General features: G+C 45.4%; 4 protein-coding genes across 4 annotated transcripts in view; 2 read left to right on the top strand and 2 right to left on the bottom strand.

Annotated features, from left to right (window-relative positions):
* The window catches only part of PEBP4 (phosphatidylethanolamine binding protein 4), a 478,151-nt gene extending 458,168 nt beyond the window's left edge, over positions 1-19,983 (bottom strand). Inside the window, exon 1 of the mRNA XM_050801460.1 lies at positions 19,974-19,983. The gene's annotated coding sequence lies outside the window, so the exon portion shown is untranslated. The remainder of the gene's footprint in view (positions 1-19,973) is intronic.
* R3HCC1 (R3H domain and coiled-coil containing 1) overlaps positions 1-27,608 on the top strand; it is a 222,898-nt gene that overhangs the window by 27,948 nt on the left and 167,342 nt on the right. The window lies entirely within an intron of this gene.
* LOC126961287 (60S ribosomal protein L34-like) overlaps positions 1-27,608 on the top strand; it is a 563,491-nt gene that overhangs the window by 469,256 nt on the left and 66,627 nt on the right. The window lies entirely within an intron of this gene.
* On the bottom strand, positions 104-27,362 carry LOC126961279 (tumor necrosis factor receptor superfamily member 10D-like). Its single transcript, XM_050801456.1, has 9 exons — positions 26,893-27,362; positions 17,645-17,747; positions 10,604-10,717; positions 9,762-9,873; positions 8,472-8,725; positions 7,865-7,896; positions 7,250-7,336; positions 309-385; positions 104-125 (listed from the first exon to the last, which is right to left on the bottom strand). Exons 1-8 carry the CDS (start codon positions 26,950-26,952, stop codon positions 326-328), a joined length of 822 nt encoding a protein of 273 aa, XP_050657413.1. The 5' UTR covers positions 26,953-27,362; the 3' UTR covers positions 104-125; positions 309-325.

Below are 27,608 nucleotides of genomic sequence, written 5' to 3'. Positions count from 1 at the left end.
CGACATAGCAAAGCCTGCGTCATCTTCTTCATAAAAGAGCTTCTCGGAGTCCACCATGTGGTCCTGAATTGTTTCCTTTGCATGTCCTTCATCCAGTGTTGCCGAGGCATCCAGCAAGGTGTTGACTGAGAAGAGAGAAGAGATTTAGGGTCTCGATGCTCCAAGGACAATCAGCACAGGATTGACATGGGACCCCCTGCTTCCAGCAGTGAATGCTCCAGAAGAGCCCTCTCGCTATAGGGACAGCAGGTAGGACACTGTCCCTATTCCCTGTCCTCCTGCTGCGTCTCAAGGCACAAAACGCTTACTCTTAGTGGGCTCAGCGTCATTCACTGGAACCAGCAGCGTCCTCCTCTGACACCCGCCGTTCAGCTACTGCCTGTTCCTGTAACACACAGTGGGGAATGCTCTGGTCAGAGTCAGGAGTCCTGCAGTCCAGTACTGACCCTGACCACCAGCCAGCAAGAGACCTGCAGCGCTTCCCATCTCGGGTCTCCATGGAGATGGAGACAAACCTCTGGTCCTGCATAGCTCTTGGGCTCTGTGTGCTGGTGACTCATTGAGACATAAGTGGCATGCAGTAAATGTTCACTTTGTAAGTGTTCTGCCCAACTTTGACTACTGTATACGCCTGGGTAATTATCCCCTGATCAAGACACAGAACATTGCCACCACCCCAGAAAGTCCCCTTCTGCCCCATCTAATCAACTCCCACCCACCCTCACAGGAAAAGATCACTTCCTTACACAATTCTCACCAGCAGAAGTCTCGGCAGAAGAGTATATATGAGAGCACCCAGGAAAACCTAACAAAATGATTTATTCCAAGACTGTAAATGACCTTTGATCATTAATACTGTACCATATCCATAGTGTAATTAAATAACACAGCAGTCTCCATGGATCCTGGAGAGACATTTGATAAAATTAAACACCAATTCTGATCTTTTTCAGAACCTTTTAGAATAGTAGGTTGCGTTCTTGATTATGAGAATTTCTATATGAAACCAAAAGTGAACGCCATTCCTCAGGGTGACACTTTGGAGGTCTTCTCCAGAAATCAAATCAGACCCAAACACCTGCCTTCCCTAAGCACAGCTGAACATGGTTCTGAAAGGTCTGGCCTAGGCAACAAGATGGAAAATTAAAATGAGGCGAGACTCTTGCAAGAGGGCAGACACAATAATCACTATTTTCAATGTCATTTAAAATCCCTAAGAATGAAACTACAATACTGAAATAGAAATGTATGTTTGGAGGAAAGTTAAAAACATAGCAGATGCAATAAATTAGCAAACAGAATTACAAGGCTATCCAACTCATGCTGGATACGAAACACTAAACAGCCATAAGCAACAGGAATAATTTATTTGAAGAGGAACACAAATCACAATTCAGTTACAATAAAATACTTCACACCAAATATTATCTCCTTTGATAAGGAAATACTGAATATCTATTTCTGAATAAATATGCTGAATATTATTATACAGAATAAATATTATACTGAATATTATAAATATTATAATTTTTATTTATTATAAATAAATATTATACTGAATATTATACTAAATATTATACTATTATAAAATAGTATTTCTAGATTAATTTTTTATTTTAAAGCGAATTGACAAAAATGCCACTGAGTTTTTTCAGGAGGGAAAGATGGAGGAAATCTTTTAACTGCAAATTTTATCTGGGTAAAATAATACATTTTGAAAAAGTATGGAAGAGGTGTTTGCTCTTTTGGATATTAAAAAACATTAGAAAGTTCCCATTGGAACATGCCTCACAATGGTAAGAGCCATCTATGACAAACCCACAGCCAACATCATACTGAATGAGCAAAAGCTGGAAGCATTCCCCTTGAGAACTGGAGCAAGACAAGGATGCTCACGCTCACCACTCCCATTCAACATAGTACTGGAAGTCCTAGCCAGAGCACTCAGGCAAGAGAAAGAAAGAAAAGGCATCCAGATATGAAATGAAGAAGTCAAAACTCTTCATGGACGATATGATTCTACACCTTGAAAACCCTGAAGACTCCACTAAAAGGCTCCTGGAACTAATAAACAGCTTCAACAAAATTTCAGGATACAAAATCAATGTATAAAAATCAGTAGCACGGGGCACCATGGCTCACACCTGTAATCCCAGCACTTTGGGAGGCGAGGCAGGTGGATCACGATGTCAGGAGTTCAAGACCAGCATGACCAACATGGTGAAACCCTGTCTTTACTAAAGAATACAAAAATTAGCCAGGTGTAGCCAGGTGCAGCCAGGTGCAGTGGCTCACACCTGTAATCCCAGCACTTTGGGAGGCCAAGGCGGGCGGATCACAAGGTCAGGAGATCGAGACCATCCGGGCTAACACAGTGAAACCCCATCTCTACTAAAAATACAAAAAATTAGCTGGGCATGGCGGGGTGCACCTGTAGTCCCAGCTGCTCCTGTAGTCCCAGCTGCTCAGGAGGCTGAGGCAGGAGAATGGTGTGAACCTGGGAGGCGGAGCTTGCAGTGAGCTGAGATCCTGCCACTACACTCCAGCCTGGGCGACAGAGCGAGACTCTGTTTCAAAAAAAAAAAAAAAAAAATTAGCCGAGCGTGGTGGCACCTGCCTATAATCCCAGCCTCTCAGGAGGCTGAGGCCGGAGAATCGCTTGAACCCGGGAGGCAGAGGTTGCAGGGAGCCAAGATCGCACCACTGCACTCCAGCTTGGCAACAGAGCGAGACGCTATCTCAAAAAGAAAGAAAAATCAGTAGCATGTCTATATACCAATAATGTTCAGGCTGAGGACCAAATCAAGAACACAATCCCATTTACAACAGACATACACACACACACACACAATACCTAGAAATACCTCTACCCAAGGATATGAAAGATGTCTAGGAGAATTGCAAAATTCTGCTAAAAGAAATCATAGATAACGTGAACAAATGGAAAAACATTCCATGCTCATGGATTGGAAGAATTAAAATGGCTAAAATAGGCATACTGCCCAAATCAATCTACAGATTTAATACTATTCCTATCAAACAACCAATGTCATTTTCCACAGAAATGGAAAAAATTATTCTTACCTTCATATGGAATCATAAAAGAGCCTGAATAGTCAAAACAATCCAAAGATAAATGAACAAATCTAGAGGCATCATGTTACCCAATTTCAAGCTACACTCTAAGGCTACCATAACCCAAACAACATGATATTGGTACAAAAATAGACACATCGCCAATGGAACAGAATAGAGAACTTAAAGCTGCACAACCACAGCCATCTAATGTTTGACGAAGTGGACAAAAATAAGCAACGAGGAAAGGACTCCTGATACAGTTTGGCTGTATTCCGTCACAAATCTCATCTTGAATTGTAGCTCCTATAATCCCCACATATCATGGCAGGGAACTGGTGGGAAGTAACTGAATCATATGGACGAGTTGTTCCGGTTCTGCTCTTGTGATAGTGAATAAGACTGACAAGAGCTGATGGATTTATAAAGAGCAGTCCCCTGCACACGCTCTCCTGCCTGTCTCCATGTAAGATGTGCCTTTGCTCATCCTTCACCTTAGGCCCTGATTGTGAGGCCTCCCCAGCCATGCGGAACTGTGAGTCCATTAAACCTCTTTTTCTTTATAAATTACCCAGTCTCAGGTATTTCTTCACAGCAGTATGAAAATGGACAAATACAACTCCCTAGTCAACAGAAGATGCTTCGGATATTTGGCTAGCCATATGCAGAAGAATGAAAACTAGACTCCTACTTTTCACCATATACACAAATTAACTCAAGGTGCATTAAAGGTTTAAAGGTAAAGCTTACCTTCAAAGTTCGTGGTTTAAAGGTTAACTATAAGAATCCTAGAATATAACCTAGAAAACACCCTTCTGGACATCAGCCATGGCAAAGAATTTATGATTAAGTCTTCAAAAGCAATGCAATAAAAACAAAAATTGTCAAGTGGCATCTAATTGAACCAAAGACCTTCTGCACAGCAGAAGAAACTATCAACAGGCCAGGCGTGGGGGCTCACACCTGTAATCCCAGCACTGAGAGGACGAGGCAGGCAGATCACCTGAGGTTAGGAGTTCAAGACCAGCCTGACCAACAAGACAAAACCTCTACCAGAAATACAAAAATTAGCTGGGCATGGTGGTGTGTGTACCTGCAATCCCAGCTAACTGGGGGCTGAGGCAGGAGAATCACTTGAACCTGGGAGGTGGAGGTTGCAGTGAGCTGAGATCATGCCACTGAACTCCAGCCGAGGTGACAGAGCGAGAGTTCATCTCAAAAAAAAAAAAAAAAAGTATCGACAGAGTAACAGACAACCTACAGAATGGGAGCAAGTATCTGCAAACTATGCATCTGACAAAGGTCTAATATTCAGGAGTTATATACAACTTAAATGAACACACAGAAAACAACCCCATTAAAAATAGGCAAAAGACATAAACAGGCATGTCTCAAAAGGAGACATATAAGTGGCCAAAAACATATGAAAAAATGCTCATCATCATGAACCATGAGAAATGCAAATCAAAAGTACAATGAGATACCATCTCATACAGTCAGAATGGCGATTATTAAAAAGCCAGTAACAGGCTGGGCGCGGTGGCTCACACCCGTAATCCCAGCACTTTGTGACGCCGAGGCGGGCAGATCACGAAGTTAGGAGATCGAGACCATCCTGGCTAACACAGTGAAACCCCGTCTCTACAAAAATTACAAAAAATTATCTGGGCATGGTGGCGGGTGCCTGTAGTCCCAGCTACTTGGGAAGCTGAGGCAGGAGAATGGCATGAACCCGGGAGACAGAGCTTGCAGTGAGCCGAGATAGCGCTACTGCACTCCAGCCTGGGTGACAGAGCGAGACTCCGTCTCAATAAAAAAAAAAGAAAGAAAGAAAGAAAGAAAAATAAAGCCAGCAACAATAAATGCTGGCGAGACTATGAAGAAAAAGGATCATTTATATACTTTTGGTGGGAATGTAAATTAGTTCGGCCACTATGGAAGGGAGCTTGGAGATTTCTCAAATAATTTTAAAACAACTACTATTTAACACAGCAAACCCACTACTGGGTACATATAGAAAACAAATCTGCCAGGCGCGGTGGCTCACACCTGTAATCCTAGCACTTTGCCAGGCCGAGGCGGGTGGATCACGAGGTCAGGAGTTCAAGACAAGCCTGGCCAAGATGGTGAAACCCCATCTGTACTAAAAATACAAAAAAATAGCTGAGCATAGGGGCACGTGCCTGTGATCCCAGCTACTCTGGAGGCTTAGGCACAGAATTGCTTAAACCTGGAGGGACGGAGGTTGCAGTGAGCCGAGATCGTACCACTGCACTCCAGCCTGGGTGACAGAGCGAGACTCCATCTCAAAAAAAAAAAAAAAAAAAAAAAAAAAGGAAAACAAATCATTCTACCAAAAAACACCACTATCCATAATAGCAGTGACATGGAATCAACCTAGCTTCCCATCAACAGTGGATTGGATGAAGAAAATGTGGTATACATACACCATGGGATACTACACAGCCATAAAAAAGAATGAAATCATATTGTTTACAGCCACATGGATGAAGCTGGAAGCCATCATCCTAAGTGATTTAACGTAGGAACGCAAAACCAAATACCGCATGTCCTCACTTATAAGTGGGAGCTAAACATCAGGTACTTACGAACATAAAGTCGGCAACAATAGACACTGGCGACTACCAGGGCGGGGAGGGAGGGAGGGAGGAAGGGTTGAAAAACTAACTGTTGGATACTATGCACACAACCTGGATAAAATCATTCATACCCCAAATTTCAGCATCAAACAATATAACCAGGTAACAAATTTGCATAAGTACCCCCGAATCTAAATAAATTTGAAAAAGGAAAAAGAAAAAATGAAAACAAGTTTCCCTCAGCAGTGTATTATATGTAACATAATCCCTGTAATGTAAACAAAATGTACATATGCTTGTATGAATATACGTGGCATATGCATAAAGATTTCCACAAAGAACACAAGATATTCTCTGTTGCATTTACCTGAATTAAGAAGGGCTGGGGCTGGAGGAAGTGTTGGGGGACTACCACTATGACTGAGAACTTTCCTGTAGTGTGGCAGACGTGTGGCTCTGCATTTACCACTTTCAAAAAATATGCAACGTGGTCAGGTGCAGTGGCTTATGCCTGTAATCCCACCATTTTGGGAGGCCAAGGTGAGAGGATGACTTGAGGCCAGGAGTTTGAGACCAGCCTGGGCAACATAGCAAGATCAGATCTCTACAAATTACAAAACAAAGGTGCAATGCGGTTCAGCAGCATGGAGTAATTGCTGACATTTTTTGTTTGTTTTCTTCCCTTTTAATACTTCATTAAAAAAAAAACATGGGGTGTAGCTATAGGAAAGGAAGAAAACAGGTGGAAAGTGATCCTTGTCCAGAAAAGCATTTGACAAATGATCAAAGAGGAGCCAAAAGCAGAGAACAAGAGGAGAATCCCTTCTTAAACAGGCGAGGAGGAAGGAGACAGTGACTCAGAACAGTTCAGAGAGTTCCTCACTTCACACAGCATCACAAAAGAAATGGCACCTACATTCCACTGGTGAATGCTACAAACCAAATCGTTCTTTAAAAGTCCATAAGAAATTAGATAGGATCATCTTATCTTGAAGGAAAGAACTTTCGAAGCTTAAAAAAAAAAAAAAAGTGTGTCCAGATTTCACACCTACTTGATGTCATATCAAAACTGGTGAATCCAAGTGAATAGATACGTGTGTTTGCGTAATACAAAAGCACTTCTACGCACTGACTCAGAAATCCTACTTCCTCCCAGAAGCCTCCTTACATACTTGATCAGATATCCGGACAAAGATTTACTGTGAAGTATGTTCAATGTAGTGAGAATTTTGAAGTACATCCAAAACTTCTGCTGTTTCAAGCAGGGGCTCCCTGAGTTTTGTTAAGAGCACACGATAGAGACTGTGCAGCCTTAGCCAGTCATCAAAGAACCCTGTGACACCCACTGTATGCCTGTGGAGATCCAGGTTCTGGGGACAAGGAATAAGAAGCAGATGTCCTGCAGACTGGCACAGTCACCACCTCAGTGCAGCTGCTCCATCCCCTGCAGTCCCTTCTCCCAAAGGCTTCATGTCCCCTTGGGCCAGGAGAACAGAGGCACTGCCATCTCCCACTGTCCTCAAAGTCCTGTGCAGGCAGCAGGCCAGGCATGGCACAGTCCCTGCTCAACTCACCAGCAGATGCTGTGGCTCCTCTGGCAACTGTACAGTCACATCTGTTGGCTCTGCTGGCTCCTGACCTTTGATTTCCTGCTCAGAGACCTGGGTGGGATGCAAGAATCTGGTACTCAGGGTCTCTTTGTGGGCATTGTCCTCTGTCCCGTGAAGGGACATGAACTCGTGAAGGACGTGAACACCAGAAAAAGTCCTTGAGAAGGCAAACAGCCCACTCCAGTCCACACCCAGGGCTCAGCTTCAAGGTCCCCAGTTGGCAGCTGGACCTGCCATCCCCAATCCCTTCCAATGAGGTCACCCCAGGCAGCTGAGGCTCAGCACATCCAGCACCCACTGCTGAGGTGGGTCAGGTGGGCACCCCATCCCCACGGGGCCAGCTGTGGAGTGATGGTGTCACCCAGGCTGCAGGAAGGACGGGGCTGCAGCACGGCCCGCCAGTCTGTGTGCTGCTCAAAATGGCCATGTATCCCCCACAGTCAGCCCAGATACCCCAGGCCACGTCAGAGAGTCAGGGCAGCTACGAGGACAAGGAATTGTGCCCACCCGGGCTCGGCAGTGGTCGGGAAGCAGTTCCTGAACCCATGAAGCCCCCAGTTTCTGGAGAAACCAACTTACTCTGTGCACACGTTCGGGGTCCCCTCCACCACCTGGAAGAGAAGGAGTCTCCATAGCAGGCAGGGAGGGGCCCACACAGCACCTCCCTCCCAGAGGACAGCGGGGCACAGGGGTAGGCTGGGGGCAGGGACACTGGACAAGGAGCCCTGGGGCTGGGAACAGGAATAGGGCCTTGCAATTCGGGGACACCCTGAGGAAGGGGGATGAGAAGGGGAACTAGAGTAAAAACCAACACGTGGAAAATCTCTATGTTCTGTTCTGACCAAGGCTGAATAAATCCTGCAACCACTTCTCATCCTGACCCTTGTCACCCAGTTGAAGAGCCGACCGCCCCCTGCCTGGCTGGGCCTGAAGGTGGGAGGAACTGGCCCTGCCCTCCTACACTTGGCTGGGAGATGAGGGGACCCCCAGCCCTGAGAGAAGCGATGAGACCAGGGTCCTGGGGGATACACGGGATGTGGGGATGGGGCGATCACAAGGAGGAAGATTGAGCCAGGCTTGAGACACTTGGACCAGGGGCAGGGATGGGGATTACTGTCTGTGGGAACAGAGTGGGAGGGGGCAGGGCAGACAGTGTCCAGCGCCCCCACCCTCAGCCAGCACCTACCTGAGCAGATGCCTTTCAGTGAAGAAATGTGTTTCTTCCGACGTAAAATGTAAACAAACGCAACCGCAAACAGAATGATGAAGACTGTAACGATGCCGCCTATGAGGAGACCGCGACGGGCAGGAGTCCCCAGGCTGGTGATCACTGTCTCCTCCGCCACTGCGGTTTTCTCAGTGGAAGTGGCAGCTGATGTAGTGCAGTTGATGTCACTCCAGGGCGTACAATCACTGACCTTGATCATCCCTCTGGGACACCTGGGTACACACAGGGACGGAGACGGGGACTCCTGATGGAAAGCTGGCCAGGTGAGATGAAAGAGGAGCCACCCTCCCTGCCTAATGTCCTTGAGAAGACGTCAGAGGAGGACAGGCTCCTCGTGTCTGCAGGGGGTCCCCCTATGCTCCCTTCTTGAGGCTGGGGAAGGGTCTGAGCATGCGCACTTCAGCCCCTTGGCCTCCCTGCTCTGGGGTCAGAGCTGCAGCTCCAGGAGCCTTCTGTGCTGGGCACACACGGAGCTTCCCTGGGCTGCAGGGGAGGCTGCCTTAGGAGGAGCCACACTCCAGGGGAAGATCACAAGCCCCTGTGGCCACAAGCTGAGCCCCTTCCTCCAGTTAACCCACAGTACCAGTGAGCCCTCGCCCCACCCTGTCTGCTGCTGGTTCCTCCCAATCACAGCAAACAGTGGAGGGCCAGAGAAGAGCAAGTTCCTCTTTGCCCCTAAAACCCAAATAGGAAAAAGAAGGACTTATTGAGAAGTCAGGGACCAGGAGTGAGGCCGGCGGGGTGGGCTTAGGTCCTCATGGGAACTTAAGGCACCTCCACCCACGGCCTTAATATCACTTTTGTGAGCTACAGGCACTTTTTCCTTCATGGGTCCCCGCCTGCATAAAAAATATGAAAAATTACATTTCTTAAAGCAATTTGGAATAAGGACAAATACAAGCCACACTGGATCAAGTGTTTCTTCTGATTTCAAAGGAAATCCCATTTCCTAGATCCCCTGAAAAGGTTCAAGGGACCTAGAAAGTCACCTCCTGTGCCCAGTGAACAATTCAGCCTGGCCAAAGGGACTCATGCTGGGGAGGGGTGGGTAGGGGCTGCTGCAGGGGGTAGGGCTGGGACAGGCAGATGGACCAGGAAGGGCCACTGCAGGCTCAAGAGACTCCAAAGGCTCAGGGATGCCTCATAGGGCTGGAGGCTCCACGGGGTAAGCGGAGATAGGGGTACCAGGTGACTCAGATCTTCTCAGGTTCCTGACAGCTGTCGGGAGCCCCTTGGCTGCTGTCTCACCCTGTGCTGCACTTCCGACACATCTCAGTGGAATTGCCATTCCAGAAACTTCCTGGTTTGCACTGACACACTCTGTTGCTGGTCGTGGTGCAGGGACTCATCTCTTCTTCATCTGATGACAAAGCACAAGGTATTGGGAATGTGTTTCCCTGATGTTTCTCTTGACCCTTCCTCACCACCCCAACCCCTCCCCCTCAGCTCAGCTCAATTCAGTTCGCCAAGGAGTTCTGAGGGCCGGTTTCTGCACCAGCACACTCAGGGCTCACACAGGACACCCACCCTGTACATAAGGACCAATACAAAAGGTCCGTGATTCATTATTCATTACATCAGATTAGGGAAAAAGCACCATTTAGATGACATGGTCAGTAGCAAAGGAGGCACAGGGTATCATCTGAGAGACTCTGCAAGGAGAGGAGCCCTTAGGTGACTTCCCAAAAAACCAGCCTGCTGGGGAGGCGGTAGAGGCCTGAGAACCTGAAGGCTGAGCAAGCCCGAGCACCTGCCAGGAACACAAAGCCCAGGGAAGAGAGCCTGGCCACAGAGCAGACCCGTGCCAACCCTAAAACTCAGCCCCATCCACTCAGCCAGGACTTCTCTGTGCTGTAATGATGCCCCCAGCTCCTTGCAGCCAATAGTTTAGAAGATTTCCCAGCCAGGTGGCATGCATCATAGAAACTATTTCTTTCCATTTTTGTTTAATCAACCAAAGTCATAATCATGAAACAGGGTGATGAAGACCAAGTTGGGCTGGAACTTGGTTCCCTGACTCATGTCGGTTACAACTCCCACCTCATTGCCCCGTACTCCACCTCTGAACGAGAGGTCCACACATTCTGTACCTGATTTACAAACTGCACATGGGAGGCAAAAAGGTTCATTGTTGGAAGCATTGGTGTAATCCACACCCTCTGTGCATGCGTTACAGGCTCCAGTAGGTTCTGATCTATGATATCCTGGGAAGGGAGAGAAAAGCCAATGAATGGGTCACCGCAGAATTCCCAGAGGCTGAGAGTGGTGGGGAAACTTCTCTTTTGGCCCTCAGTGGAATCCAGAGAGAGAAATCCACTCTTGTCATCAATTCTGCATCTATTACATACTTTTGACTGGCATTGCTGACAGAAATATAATACAAACCACAGAAATTTAAATTCTACGAGAACGATACTAAATAGGTAAAAAGAATGAAGTCAAATTAATTTTAACAATCTATTTTTAACCTAAAATATCCAGAACACTACATTTCAATATGTAATCAATACAAATCTTTGAAATATTTTACTTTTGTGTTTTTGTTGTTCTTGTGCTATTGTTGTTGTTTGTTTTTTGGAGACGGATTTTGGAGATGGCGTTTCACTCTTGTTGCACAGGCTGGACTGCAGTGGCACAATCACAGCTCACTGCAACCTCCGCCTCCCAGGTTCAAGCAATTCTCCTACCTCAGCCTCCCAAGTAGCTGGGATTACAGGCACCCACCACCACATTTGGCTAATTTTTTGTATTTTTAGTAGAGACAGTGTTTCACCATATTGGTCAGGCTGGTCTCAAATTCCTGACATCAGGTGATCCACAAACCTGGGCCTCCCAAAGTGCTGAGATTACAGGCATGAGCCACCACACACACCACACCCAGTTTACTTTTTTTAACGATAAAATAAAATAACACAATAAAATCCAACCTTGTCTACATGTGATCTGCCCATGCTGGTCCACCTGACCTGTTTGCTGTCCACTCACTATGGTGGCCCTGTCTTTGCTCAGTATCCCCCAACCCCTGCACCCTGCGGCTGTCATTCCCAGGGAGGCTGCTCAGGAGCACTATTTCTGGCTCTCTGCACAACTATCCCTGTCCAACTTTGGATACTGGCCCAAATCACCATCCTCGAGAGGCCCCACCAACCTCGTCTCTGTCTCACTCATCACCTAATTATTCTTCATGGTTCCAATCAGGAATTTCTGACTGTTATTTTGATCTGTGTATCTTAACACTATCCCAGAGAAAAGGTTCCATGAGGGCAGGGCCTCTGATAATTATCCCCATTAGCATGGTGCCTGACTGACAGAAATCATCCAACGTATCCCTATGAAATAAAGAACCATGAAGTGTAGGAAACAGAAGTCTGGAAGCACATACAGATAAGGGCATGATAAGCTAAGATATCAGTCTTAGCTTGTGCCTTCGGGCTAGCACTATAGACCCAGGATCCTGACCCAACTCCACAGATTCAGCTTCCAGGTCTGCCCTAGTCCTGGTCAGTCCCCATGAACTCAGACTCCAGGTCCTTCCCTGTGGACCCAAGGATGAGGCCCATCACAGCACCTGGCTGACATCTGCAGACCCAAGTACAAGGCCTACTCCAGTGCCAGTTCAGCCCCCATGGAGCCAGGCCTCAGGTCACCTCTCTGGATACAGGCTCTGACCACCCTTGAAACACGCCACATGGCCTGCCCAGAATCTGTGAACAGGCAGACTGGTGAAGGGAATTCCCTGACAAAGCCAGTCTGCAAATACTGGAATTAATCCCTGCTTCATCAAAGTGCACATTCGAACACATTGCCACAGGCTCCTGAGCAATCAGGGAACTGTGAGGGCATCAAAGAAACAAAATGAAGCACAAGTAACCAACCCGAAACAAACAGACATTTACAACAGCCTGACAAAGAATTGAAAACACTCATCTTAAAGAAGCTCAGTCAGCTACTAGAGAATACAGATGGACAACTAAGTCATGTCAGAAAACAATACATTATCAAAATGAGTAGTTTAATATATACAGACAGCATAATAAAGAACCAAGCAGAAATCTAAAATTAAACAACACAATATCTGAACTAAAAAATTCCACAGAGAATGTCAACAGCAGAGTTGATTAATCAGAAGAATCAGTGAGCTTGAAAACAGAGCATTTGAAATTACTAAGTCACAAGAAGAAAAAGAAAATAAAGAATGAAAAAGAGGGAAGAAAGCCAACAGTACCAATGGTTACCGTGAAGCAAAATAATACATGCATTATGGTGGTCCAAGGAGCATCAGAGAAAGAGAAAGGAACAGAAAGTGTAATTAAAGAAATAATTAAAGAAAATGTCCCAAATCTGGATGGGAATGGACATCCACATTCATGAAGCCCAAAAAATCCCAAACAGATTAAATATGAAGAGATCATCATCAAGACACATCACCACAGCATCTAGTGGATCCACCTGTACAGGGCAAATTGAAGTTTTAAGGACTGCTTTTTTGCTATACTCTTGCACAAGAAGGATAAGCCTCCATTTGCTTTCTCTATGCCTTCTGTTAATCAGAAAAAGCCTGCTTCTCATTCTCAATGGTAAGTTTTACCCTGCAGTAAATAACCAAAGAGGCAGAGGCTGCGGTACAAATGCTTCAGCAAAAAAAAAAAAAAAAAAAAAAGGAGGCCTTTGCTTCTATTTCAGTAGATTTAGTGACGTAGGGGTGAGGGTATGTTTGTGTTTTTGCAGGAGATGAACAAACCATGTGGGTGCCCTCAAGATGTGCACGACCATGGAATGGGAGACTAGAGGGATCCATGGATCCCAACCATGGACCGGGTTCCCCCAGTATGAACCATGCTGAGAAACTGCTGGAGTGCCAGGGTTTTACCTTTTGTTGGGATTCAGAGGTACAACAGATGCTTAATGGACCAATGCTTTCTGACTGAACTCCTCTCTACCCTGAATACAAGAGACCCTAATGGGTAGGCAGGAATTTCATCACCCCTATTCAGCATGAAGAAGTTACAGAAGACAGACCTTCATCCTTCTGCAACCCTTAGAATTAAGTGTCCTCTTGGAAAAGGGAAGGGGGAAATAAGAAGCATTCAAACCAGACTCCATTTTGAATAAGGACGAAGAAAAATGAAGCTGGATCACCAACCGGCAAGTTAAGGCTGCACAGCCTGCAATTGCCTTCCTCAATTAATTTAAAAACAAAAAGAGGACCTTTTGGATTTGAAGTTGTGTTATGTTACTCTTAAACATCATCTGGAAGGCAGAGATGAAAATCTCACCCTTGATATTGTAAAACTAAAAGAGCAGGTTTTTGAAGCCTCTCAGGCTCACTTGAACCTGCTCCCTGGAACTGATATTTTGAAAAAGACAGCCGATGGGTCGACAATCACTCCTCTTAAATGGATTAAGGCCACTGAAAGCTCTACACTTGCAAATTTGGTTCTTACAATCATATGCTTGTGCTGTCTCCTTTTAGTCTGCAGATGAGGAAACCACCACTGGAGAGAAGCTGCCATCGAGAACAAGCAATGATAGCTGTGACAGTTTTACAAAAAAGAAAAGGGGGGCATGTTGGGAAAAAGCTGAGTGTCGGCAGAGAAGCCGAGGCAGGGCTTAGAACCTGTCCAGGGTCCAGGCTCTAAAACCCCTTGTGGCCTTTGGAATGTGTCTGAACTTGCTGGCTCCTTGCTTCTAGCACCCCCATTATCTCAAGTTTCAAAGAAAATGCTAAACCATCACAGCTGTACTTGGTACATCGTTTTCTTTCAACCCCCACATCCTCACTACCTGTTTCTTTGTTGGATCACTAATAAACAGTGTGGGCTGCCAGAGATCCGGGCCTTCACAGCCTCCATGCTAGCACTGGCCCCCTGGTCCCACTTTCTCTCTCAACTTGTGTTTTCTCATTCATTTGACTCCACCAGACTTCGTAGCCCCCACAGCCTGGTGTTGGGTCTGATCACCCCAACAGTTATTCAATCTGAAAGAACAGAACACTAACTGGATACATGAAACCACGTGAAAATATAAAACTAGGTGCTTAAAGTAAGTACATGGTCAAGTTTTTATACATTAACAAGAAACTATCTGGAAAATCCCATTTATAATAGCCACACAAAAAAATGCTTAGGAATAAATTCAACCAAGGTGGTAGCTGAATTTTTTTTTCTGATTTGGTCTTGAGGTTTTTCTCTGTAGGGAGGCTATAAACTCTAGCTTTGCCCTGATGGGGATCCAGTGGATTTCATCACAAATGTTCACAGGAAACTTCCTCATCCTGGTGGACTGTCTAATGCCTAATTAAGTGTTCATCTTGTAGGTGTCCCTTCCACAAGACAATTACTTTTACTGGCAGATGCCCCTGTGCCTCTTGTCTGACCTATGTCTAGTTTTAAGTTATCTCTACTCCTTAGGAGATAGCCACTCTTTAAAAGATAGCCACTCTTTAAAAGAAGTTAGGTTCAGATGTGTCAGGGAAAACACAGAGGAAGCAACACGACAAAACACAGGAAACACGGAAGTGCTGTATTACTTACAGACTCCAGAGAGAAGAGGAGAGCACACTTTGCAGCACTTACAAGAAGTAGGGAGCCATCCAGTCCAAGGACACTAACCAGTGTGTGGGGAGCAAGAGACAGAGAGCACCTATGGGACTAGGCCTTTATAAAGATCCATGGGCATTATAGCCTAGGCTTTCCACAGGGATTGTGGAAGACAACACCTGCAAAGAAGGTTCACACTGCTTTGGTGTGAGCTATTAGGTTTTATTGTAGTGAGCTGCTGTAGGATGTGTTGGGTTTGTGGTCAGGGAGATGAAGAACAAATGTGCTACATCAAAAACAATTGAAGAGGGAAAGGAATTATTAACTGGGCAAAAGATGCTGTGGTATGATTGGGTTTTAAACAACTTATATCGGGCCTAAAAATGGATGTCAATGCAGAAACTCTTAAATGAATTTATGACAGAGGTGAAAGGTCTGAAAACTTTAAAACATTGAAGAAATAAATGGAAAGTGACACAAATAAATGGAAAGACAGTACATGTTCATGGATTAGAAAACTCAGTAGTGTTTAATCATCCAACTACCCAAAGTGATCTATAGATTCTGTGCAATGTCTATTAAAATTCCAATGACATTTTTCACCAAAACAGAGAAGACAATTCTAAAATTTGTATGGAACCACAAAAAACTTCAAATAGCCAAAGTGATCTTAAGCAAAACAAAGAAAAAGAACAAAGATGGAGGCATCATACTAACTGATTTTAAAATATATTACAAAGGTATAGTAATCAAAACTGAATAGTAATGGCATAAATGAAGATCAACTGATGGAATGAAATAGTGACCCCAGATATAAATCAACGCATTTACAGTCAACTGATTGTGACAAAGATACCAAGAACACCAAATGGGGAAAGGACAGCCTCTTCAATAAATGGTGTTGAGAAAATAAGTTATTGACATGCAGAAGAATGAAATAACACCCTTATCTCACATCATATGTAAAAATTAACTCAAAATGGACTAAATATTAAACATAAGGCCTGATACTGTAAAACTACTCGAAGAAAACAGGGGAAAACTCTTCAGGATGTTGATCTGCACAATGATTTCTTGGCTATGACCCCAAAAGCACAGGCAACAAAAGCAAAAATAGATGAGATTACATTAGACTAAAAAGATTCTGCACAACAAAGGAAACAATGAATAAAGTGAAGAGACAACCTACAGGTTGAGAGATCAATATCCAAAAGATCCAAGACTTTGGTTAACATCCGAAACACACAGGAACTCAAACATCTCAATAGCATGCAATCAAATCATCCAATTAAAATGGACACATGGGCAAGGGACCTGAATAGACACTTCTCAAAAGGAGACATAGAAGTGGCCAACAGATACATGAAAAAATGCTCAACATCACTAATCAGGGAAATGCAAATCAAAACTACAGTGAAATATCACTACACACCTGTAAGAATGGCTATTACCAAAAAGAGAAAAGGTAACAAGCGTCGATGATGATGGGGAGAAAAAGGAACGCTGGTACACTGTTGGTGGGAATGGAGATTAGTACAGCCATTATGGAAAACAGTATGGAGGTTCCTCAAAAACCAAAACATAGAACAACTATATGATCTAGCAATCCCACTATTGGGTATACTTTCAAAAGAAATGACATCAGTATGTTGAAGAGGTATCTTCCCTCCCATGTGCACTGGAGTATTATTTACAATGGTTAAGACATTTAATCAACCTAAGTGTCCATCGATGATGAAAAGGTACAGAAAATGTAGTACACAGACACAATGGATTACCATTCAGCCTTAACAAAGTAGCAAACTCTGTGATTTCTGACAGCACAGATGAACCTGGAGATACTATGCTAAGTGAAATAAGCCAGGCACAGAAAGACAAACACCTTATGATCTCACATATGTGGAATCTTAAAAGTTAATCTTATAGAGGTAGAGAGTAGAATGGTGATTACCAGTGCTGCAGTTGGATGGTGGGTTGGAGAGATGTTAGTAAAAGGATACAAAATTTCAGTGAGACAGGGGGAAATAAATTCAAGAGATGTATTGTGCGACATGCTCACTACAGTTATTAAAACAATGTTGGACAGTTCTTCCTTCTATTCACAGGGAATGTATTCCGTGAAACAAACTGCACATACTCTACTCCCTGATACAAATCGGGATAGTATTGCATATAACTCAGGCATATATGCTTTAACTCATCTCTAGGTTACTTGTAATACCTAATATAATAAACATGCTATGTACACAAGTGCTATACTGCATTGCTTTTTATCTACTTTTATTGATGTATTATCATTTTCATTATTTTTTCCATGTTTTTGATCTGTGTTGTTTGCAACCATGAATGCAGAACCTGCAGATGAGGAGGGCGAAGAGGGCTTATCCCAGGGCTCTGTATCCGTACAGCTGAAAATTGCTGAGTAGATTTTTAAGTGTTCTTACCACAAATACATGATAAGTATGTGAATTAGCTTGATTTAGCCATTCCGCAATGTGTACATATTTCAAAACATCATGGTGTACCCCATAAATATATACAATGTTTATCTGTCAATTAAAAGTAAACTGATTTTTAAAAATAAAAGTGCACCTGCTGGACACTTCTCCTCGAGGCTGCGCCTCTGTTGCTGTGAGGCCACTGGCGGCGGGGGAACTTCGTCCTGCCGGGAGATGGTGGCAGAGTCAACTTGGACCTGTGGGGACAAGGCAGAGATGGGCGTGAGTGGCTTCCAGACCTCACCTCTCCCAGGCTCTGTCTCACATTGCCTTCACCCCAAGTGACAAAACCCATCAGAGCTTGGACTTCTTTCCAGCTCCAAACTTTCATTCTTTTGCATCCGTGTTTGTACCTCGGCCTGTTAGGGCAGCTATTTTCTATAAAGAAAAACGCATCTGTGTCCTTTTCTCATATTATAACATAAAATATCTTTACCCCAGAAAATGTGAGCAGAAGAGTTATTTTTTTTTTATAGAGTCTTGCTATGTTGCCCAGACTAGAATGCAGTGGCTAGTCACAGGTGTGATCATAGTCCACTACAGCATGGAACTTCTGGCCTTAAGTGGTCCTCCTGCCTCAGTCTCCAAAGTAATTTGGATAACAGGGACACACCACTGTGGTTGGCAAGAAAAGATTTTATAAGAATATAAAAGGGCAGGCGCGGCTTCTCATGCCTATAATCCCAGCACTTTGGGAGGCCGAGGGGAGCGGATCATGAGGTCAGGATATCGAGACCATCCTGGCTAACACAGTGAAACCCCGTCTCTACTAAAAACACAAAAAATTAGCTGGGCATGGTGGTGGGTGCCTATAGTACCAGCTACTTGGGAGGCTGAGGCAGGAGAATGGTGTGAATCCGGGAGGCAGAGCTTGCAGTAAGCCGAGATCATGCCACTGCACCTGGGCAACAGAGCGAGACTCCGTCTCAAAAAAAAAAAAAAAAAAAAAAAAGAATACAAAAAACACATGAGCCCTTCAAGCAGAAATAGCATCTAATATATTTAGTTTGATCAAGTGTTTAATTTACTAGTGGGCGAATTCTGTCTCTCTTTCTCTCTCACACACACACACAAACACACACATAAAGATACACAGTTTTACAAATGAGGGTTATAATATAACCTTAAAGAAAGTCAGGATATAGCATCAAACATTAAGTAATTTCTGCTTTACAAAGGACTTTGACAAGCTGTTCCCACTAAATATCAAAGAGTGACACGAAAAGATGAAACAGCAATTCAGGGATTCCGGCCATGATCTGTGTGTTATAAATGACAACCAGAAGACAACTGGAGAATCAGAACAGAGTCTGCTTATTAGATAGTGGTAATGTGTTGATGTTAATTTCCTTGCTTGTAGAAAGTACACAATAAATAATTCAATAATAGCTTTCATCATGCCAACAGTTATTTTTCAATTTTTTGTGTATAGTTTTTGTAACTTTTAAGTTGGGAGTGTTTTAAAGTACAAAATTAATTTAATTGTAAACTTACATTTAATTAAATTTAATATAATCTTGCTCCTGAGCAAAAACAAAGTGGTTACAACAAAAGCTACTTGTGCTGGGCTCTGTTCAACTGCCTGGATCTAAACAAGACAAAATGTAGCTTTCTTCCACATCAAAGCCTGTCTAGTAGTTGGTGATGGCGAAGCTAAGGCACGTTTCCCAAATCCTTCCTTCTCGGGCTGCGGTCCCTCTAGGTTCAGGCGATGTCTCTATCTCCTTTCTCTGCTCTCACACTCTTACTCCTTCTGAAGACCAACTTTTCATTTTGTCAATTCTTTTTTTTTTTGGAGACAGGGTCTCCCTCTGTCATCCAGGTTGGAGTGCAGTGGCATAATCTCTGCTCACTACAGCCTCTGCCTCCCGAGCTCAAGTGGTCCTTCGACTGCAGTCCCCAGGTGACAGGGACCACAGACAGGAGTGTGCCCCAACGCCTGGCGAATATTTGTGTATTTTGTACAGCTGGGGTTTCACCACGTTGCCCAGGCTGGTCCAACTCCTGAGCTCAAGCGTTCTGCCTGCCTGGGCCTCCCAAAGTACTGGGATTACAGGCGCAAGCCACCACACACGGTCCGTTTTGTCAGTTCTTTTTGTGGTCTGTATTCTATTTCCTTGAATTATGTTCCTCCTTGTTACTTTGTTTGGTTTAAATTTATGCTTATATTGTATGATTGATTAATGTAGATCTTCAGGCCATACATTTCACATTTTTTTCTTTTTTTGACAGCTTTAATTAGACACAATTCACATAATTAGTAATTATGATGATTCATATAATTCACCCATTTAATGTCTACATTTCAGTAGTTTTTAATATACTCACAGCTATGCAATCATCGCTATAATCAACCTTAGAATATTTTTATCACTCCACAAAGGAACTGCATACCCTTTGGTAGTAACTCCCCATCTCCCCAACCCCCAATTCTTTAACAGAAACATTGAAAGCTGTATTATTTCACCCTCAGCACTGTTAGCGATTTCCAATCAGTTTTGATGTTATATTGTTATTATTATTTATTTTGAAATATTTTACCTTCCCTTTTGAATTCTTCTCTGAACCACAGATTTTTTTAGAAATGTGCTGTTCAATAACCAAATTTTAGAATTCTCTATAGATACTGTTACTGATTTCCAGTTTCATTTCATTAAGTGTAGAGATCATATCATATGTTTTATAGCCCAGAACCTGGTCTCTCTTGGTGCAAGTAACATGAGCATAGAAAGGAATGAGTGTTCAGTGGATGTTCCACTCCTGCTCTTTAAATGTCAGTTAAATCAAGGTGGTTCACAGTGTGCAGGTCGCTTGCCACTTTACTGGCGTTTTCATCTGATCGTGCTACCAAGTGCAGAGAAACAGCTGATTTAATCTCTTTTTAATTCTGTTTTTGCATCATGTGTTTTGAAGCTGTATTACTAGGCATATACAATTTGTGATTATTATTACACTCCTTGAAGAATTAACCTTTTTAACTACAAAGGTCCCTTTTGATGTCCCTTAATATTCTGTGTCCTAAAATTGTTACAGTAGGTAGCTAGTCAGGTATGAGCAGGGCAGAAGAGGGCTCCCCGCTTCTGACACCAGCAGTGTTGGGCGACCATCAGGTGGTTGATAACTGTATCTCTAAAGTAATAACTGGTTAAAGCCGATGCCAGTAAAAGGCAGTCTCCTAATACATAGAAAACACCTGAAACTGATCAGCAGCTTCCCAATGAGATTTCAGGAATGGGGAGAAGTAAGGCAAGATTCTGTAAGCATGCCAACCTATAAAACCCCGACTCAGGCGGGCCGGCTGTGCACTTAGTTTCTCAAGTCACCTGCTCGGCCATCTTCCAAGTTGTACTTTCCTTCTTTTCTTTCAATTTCTTCTTTTCCTTCCTGTTAAAGCTTTTTAATGAATTTCCACTCCTGCTCTGAAACTTGCCTCCGTCTGTCCTTCTGCCTTATGTCCCTCAGTCCAATTCTTTCTTCTCAGGAGGCGAAGAGTTCAAGTTGCTGTGGACTGGTACAGATTCGCTGCCTTCAACGTAGGGTAACTCGGATCTCGTCCACCGCTAACAAAATCAACTTCATCTGATACTGAGATAGCCACAGCAGTTTTCTTGGCCTTACACTCTGCATGGTGTATCTTTTTCCATCTATTTGCTTTCAACAGACAGCATCTGTGTCTTCCTTTTAAGTCCCATCTCGTATAGACAAGTTATAGCTAAGTCTTATTTTTTTCAGCCCTTCAAACCCTTTCTACCTTTGAACTGTAGTACCCAGTGGATTTACAGTTAGTGCAATAATTGATATCGAAATAGACCTATAAGTTTACCATTTAAACTATGATTGTCTAGTCTAATGTTTTTACTCCTTTTTCCCCTGCACATTTTAATGTTAATTACCTTTTAGAATTCCATTTTAATTGGGTACTGACTTTTTATGCAACATATTTCCATGATCTATGTGCAAGTGCTATAGGGAATACAGTATACACTCAAGCGTTCATATTCTATTGAAGGTTTTTTAAAAATAGATTTATTGAGGTATAATGGATATGAAACAAAGTGTACATTTTTGAAGCATGTAGTTTGGTAGATTGAGATGTATGTATACACTGGAACTACCGCCACAATAAGACGACATGTCTACAGTCCTGCAGTGTTTCTTCATATTTCAATGTAATCCTCTCTTCCGCTTTGCTCCTATGTCCCCAGCAATGCTTCTGCTTTTTGTCACAATACATTGGTTGCATTTTAATATGATGAGGAATCAAATGGTATGCATTCTGCTTGGGTTCCTTCACACGACATGATTTTCTGTGTGTGTGTGGTTTTTTGTTTTTTTTGTTTGTTTGTTTTATTTTGGTTTTTGTTTTTTTTTTGAGACAGCATTTTGCTATGTTTCCTGGGCTGGTCTTGAACTCCTGGGCTCAAGTGATCCAACCACCTTGGCAGGACTACAGATGTGAGCCATAGCACCTGCCCACCACCCTGGCCCATTGACTATTCTTAATTAAAGGCTATTGAAAAACAGCAGCTGCAAGAAGATCATTTTGACCTCTTTTGTGTTTCCTAAAAGCAGGAGATGAAAGTCCCCAGGGAAACACAGGACAATCTCCTTATTCTTAAGGATGAGAAGTGGGAGCCCAAGAGAATACTCTGCAGACCTTGTTAGAATAGAACCATTCATCTTTTTAGCCTCCACACATTTACTTGCTTCTTCACAAGTTACTTGGTCTAATTCAGTATATAACTGACTCTCATTGCTTCTTCTGTGCCAGGTAAAACTTGCATTAAATAAATGTGTGTGTTGACCGGGCGTGGTGGCTCATGCCTGTAATCACAACATTTTGAGAAGCCAAGGCGGGCGCATCACCTGAGCTCGAGTTCGAGACCAGCCTGGCCAACACAGTAAAACCGCATCTCTACTAAAAATACAAAGATTACCTGGGCGTGAGGGAGGGCACCTGTAATCCCAGCTACTAAGGAGGCTGAAGCAGGAGAATGGCTTGAATCTGGGAGGCAGAGGTTGCAGTGATCTGAGATTGTACCACTGCACTCCAGCATGGGCGACAGAGCAAGACTGCATCTCAAAAAGAAAGTAGTATGTGCTTTCCTCCTGTGTACCTGTCTCATGTCAACTGAATTCTCAGACTCAGCCAAAATAAAAATCCTGTCAAGGGGAGCTTAGCTTCCCTCCATGATTCTCAATGGTGACAGTAACCAGACATCATCCTCCAGGCCAAAAATATCATATCCTATGGCCTTGCACCAGCACAGCCTCCTTCCTGCACAGCCTCTCTGGAGGAGGGGGAGGCAAAGGTGGTGAGATCTCACGCCTCCCTCATGCTACCTCCTATTAGTTATATGATTCCTGGTGTCACTTCACCCACCACACCGTGGGCTCCAGGGAGCAGGATTCACATGGGGTTCGTCCGTCCTCCCTGGCTCCAGCAGACTCCAAAGACAATAAAGGGTTCACTGTCTATTTCCTGGGTGAATCACTTTTCCCCCAAGCCCATGAGGTGAACGCAGTGGCGGCCTTGGCTCACCGCCTAAGGACAGGCTCCAGGCTATGGCACAGAGAGGGGACCCCAAAGAGCCCTGTGGACTCTGCTGAGGACCCACAGGAGCTCCCCGAGGCCAAGTGCAGGACAGAGATCAGAGAAGCAGCTGCTCAGAGAACTCTAGCTCTGCAGAGGCCCAAATATGGCTGCCATTATACAGAAGGTGAGGCCAAAACTGCTGGAGACATTGCTCCTGAATCTCATTTTGCCACTTGTAAGACAGGGAAAACGATCCACCCTCATCTCCCTGGGTTGTTAGGAAAATCCACTACCTGAAGATGTGCAGTTGCTGGCTGGGAGCAGGACACCAGCTGCCCAACAGCACAGGCCGAGGGCATGGCACTGTCCCCACTGTCCCCACTCTCCCCACCCCCAACCTGGAAGTTAGAGCCTCGCTGCCCCGCCACTCCCGGATACAGGACAGAGGACCGGAACCGGGACCGTGGCCTCTCAGTAGGGGCTGAATGAGCAGCCCTCTGCAGCCACCTGGATGGAGACCTTTCCTGCTCACTCTTCGAACTCCAACTCAGGCAGGGCGCCCACCAGAAGGACAACTGGAAGCGTGGCAGGTAAACCAGGCTGTGGCCCTGCAGTGCCATCGCTATCCTCACTTGAGGTCTAGCTCCTCTGTTCCTCGATGGCCCCTCCGCATGGCGCTCCACTCCAGTCTTCAAAAGCTTCCGTCCTAAGCTCAGGGAGCCGGTACTGAGGTGCAGGTAGGAGCAGGTGCAGCCTCTGCTGGGTGGAGGACATATGCCCTGGGGATCCAGAGTCCTGAGTGACTGACACCAGCCCTGAGGATGTGATTTGTCCTCCCACACCTGCTAACACAGCCCTCTGAGGTTTACACAGGGCTGTTGAAGATCTTTATCTCCTCTTCACTTTACTGGCATGAGCTGGGGCCTCACCAGTGTCACAGAGCTGGAGGGCAAGCACAGCAGGGCCCAGGTGATCCCAGTCTCCAATCTCAGGAGTCCTTGAGAGCCTCAGAGTCTGAGATTCTGAGCTGTTGGAACTTGTCACTTCCTCCTTTGATGAAGAGAGGGATGGCGTGGAAGGACCTGACACAGAGATTGGACCAGCCCAACATTAACAGAGCCAGGACCTCAGGTCAGGAACTGAGCTCAGCTCCAGGCTCATCTGATGTCCTCCTGACAGCCTGAGGATGGAGACCTTATCTCCAGTCAGAGGCATGGCAGCTGGCAGGGACTGGCCCCAGCTGACCACAGTTTTCCAAGTGCACAGCTGGGAATTTGGTCTTCCCTGCTGCCTTCCCCTGCTGTCTCATATGGATCCCCCGATCATCTACTCCCAGTACCAAAAACTCCTGTATCCTTGAAAATTCCTAATACCATGAAGGAGTAAAAATGCATAACAATGTGATGAATCACGTTTTACCTCCTAGACTAGCAACGAATGAAAGCTAAGTGTAGCAAGGGTGTAGGGGCACAGGCACATTTGTGGACCAGGTGTGACCGTAAGCTGGGTTCAGTGGTTTTTTGGAGGAAAATTCGTGAACATTTAAAGAAACTTCTGAAGTGATTTATCCCGCAGAAGGAGAAGTAGAATTCAACTTGTAAGGAATTGTCCAATAAGCTGGTGCACATGGATATGTGGACACATGATACATACAAGGGTATTTAGTATAATGCTGTTGGAATTAGCAAAGGCAAAGTCAGGATGGGATCTAACCAACTTCCCCTAGGCAGCAACAGTGAATTAACCTGTGGCTTACTCATGCAGTAAAATACAATACCCTTGTTTAAAGGAAGATCAATCTGAATGTACTGCCATAAAACATCTAATGTGATCTGTGTTAGCTTCAAAATTTTAAAAAGCGATTGTGCATTGAAATGCATTTGATAAGGCAAGACTGATGGAGGGATCAAAGGCTCCTTTGGGATGTACAGAGTTCACATTCTCAAAACTGTGAAATTCATGTTGCTGGCCTTGTCTACACTGGTCATCCACACATTCTCTCTTCAGGTCCACTGTCCTGACACAGCCATTCTTCTAGCTGCCTCAGGTAGGTCCACTCACTACAAACTATTGTAGAAGTCAGCTGTGTTATTTTTGAGAGGTGAAAATGTTACCGCTTTTTGAATTTAGTATGAATTTGTTGAAAGAAATCATGCAAACTCTCATGGTTCCTATAACCTTGTTTTGTCCTCCCTCTTTTTTGGTATTATAGAAGGAGCCTTAGCTCTCTTGGGAGAAACGTCAATCACTCTGAGAAAGTCCTGGCGGTCTGCACATTTTATTTATAATATGTCCTTATTGCGCACCCCACCACCAATCTCAGTTTCCAAAGCCAACTCACAACAAGAACTTTACACCTTTCATGCTGAAGGAAGGGGCCAGCCTGTGGTCCTGCCCGTGGGATGCAGAGGGGACACACGGGTGACAGTGGAAGACACTTACTGCAAGCACCTTGGTTAACCGCTTCCTGCCACTCTCAGGGCAGAGGAAGTGAAAGTTGCAAAAAAAGCATTGGACAGCTTTTTCACTGGCTGTTTGTTAAACCGATCTCCAAGGAACACGTTTAACAATGTAAACATAGAGTTACCTTTTTTTTTTTTTTTTTTTTTTTTGGACAGAGTCTTGCGCTGTCGCCCAGGCTGGAGTGTATTGGTGCAATCTCGGCTCACTGCAACCTCTGCCTCCCGGGTTCAAGCAGTTCTCCTGCCTAAGCCTCCCCAGTAGCTGGAACCACAGGCGCACACCGCCATGCCCGGCTAGTGTGTGTGTGTGTGTGTGTGTGTGTGTGTGAGTGAGAGATGGAGTCTCGCTCTTGTCCTCCCGGCTAATTTGTGTGAGAGAGAGAGAGAGTGTGTGTGTGTGTGTGTGAGAGAGAGAGAGATGGAGTCTCGCTTTTGTCCTCCTGGCTAATTTGTGTGAGTGTGCGTGTGTGTGTGTGTGAGAGAGAGAGAGAGAGATGGAGTCTCGCTTTTGTCCTCCTGGCTAATTTGTGTGAGAGTGTGTTTGTGTGTGTGTGTGTGAGATGGAGTCTCGCTCTTGTCCTCCCGGCTAATTTGTGTGAGTGAGTGTGTGTGTGTGTGTGTGTGACGGAGTCTCTCTTTTCTCTCCCATGCTGGAGTGCGATGGCGCGATCTCGGCTCACTGCAACCTTCGCTTCCCGGGGTCAAGCGATTCTCCTGCCTGTCGCTTCCTGGGTTCAAGCGATTCTCCTGCCTCAGCCTCCTGAGTAACTGGGATTACAAGCTGCTGCCACCACGTCCGGCTAATTTGTATTTTTAGTAAACAGGGGGTTTCACCATGTTAGCCAGGCGGGTCTCCAACTCCTGACCTCAGATGATCTGCCCGCCTCGGTCTCCCAAAGTGCTGGGATTCCAGGCGTGAGCCACTGCGCCTGGCCTGGGTTAAAGTTATTAACAAACTAACGAACGAACGAACGAACGAACGAACGAACGAACGGACGAACGAAAGAGGCAACCGCGCTGTGGCTTCCTGAGATTCATTCCGGAGTTTCCATCTTGACTCCCTCCCTCCGTTGATTCTGGAACTTACTCCGGGACAGCTCAGTGCGGTCCTCGCCTCACGGGACAGCCAGGGGGAGCGCGCGCTCTGCTCCCTCGCGGCCGGGTCGCTCCTGCCCAGCCAGGGGACCCCAATCTTCCCGACTCCGATGACTGGGTAGTCCTGCCCCGGTACGCCCTGCCGCAGGCGACCGGGGCCTAGCGTCCCCGCCGTGTCCCCCTCTCTCTCTGCCCACTCCCGGCGCCAGGTGCGCTCTTCCCCAGCCAGGGACCGCGGCGGGTACTCACCAGCAGCGGAACCACGACGATGACGAAAACAAACGTAAGGGTCTTGCGGCTAGCAGCCATGGTGGGTTCCCGACGCCGTCCTGGCTCCTAGAGAGCGCCCTGCTGGAGCGCTGGAGGCGGTTGGGGCGCTCTGTCCGCAAAGTCCTATGAGAAGGGAGGTGGGTGGAGGCTTTTCGTCCCCCTGAAGTTTGGGTAAAAAGCGCCAAACTCAATCAGAAACCGTCCGGAAACGGTCCCCGTAGCCCATGCGCCTGGAAAAGTTTCCGCAGCTACACTGCCAGAATTGGCGCGCGCCTCCACTTTTATACCCCGGAGGAAAAGGCGTGGTCACTTGTTCTCCCTTCCCGCAGTCACTTCCAGGCACTCAGAAAAGGGGCACGGCCTCCCCCAGTACCTCGGGGAGGGCCCAGGTTGTGTGCGTGGGTGCATGGACGGAGAGGAACTAGTTCTTGCCGGCAGTGGTGACCCAGGGCCTGTGGTTTGATTCCAGGTCCTGTCCAGGCTGTGGCAAGCAGAAGGGGCAGGAGCTGAGGCGCTTCCCACTGCGCTGCTGTAGTCGGGGTAGTGAGGTTCAAAGGCGGCACTGGAGGCCTGTCCTGAGCCTGCTCCCTCCCCGGGACGCCTGTCTCTCCTCTTGTTAAACCCTGAACTACTTCCTGGCTTAAGGACTTCAGTCCACTCTTAGCTTCTGCTCCCACTCCCTCCCCCAACAGCGG

Source organism: Macaca thibetana, chromosome 8, assembly GCF_024542745.1.
Source record: "Macaca thibetana thibetana isolate TM-01 chromosome 8, ASM2454274v1, whole genome shotgun sequence".
In the NCBI taxonomy this organism is placed as follows: domain Eukaryota; kingdom Metazoa; phylum Chordata; class Mammalia; order Primates; family Cercopithecidae; genus Macaca; species Macaca thibetana.
The sequence above is the reverse complement of the archived record's forward strand: the minus strand, read 5'-3'. Positions and strand labels throughout refer to the sequence as shown.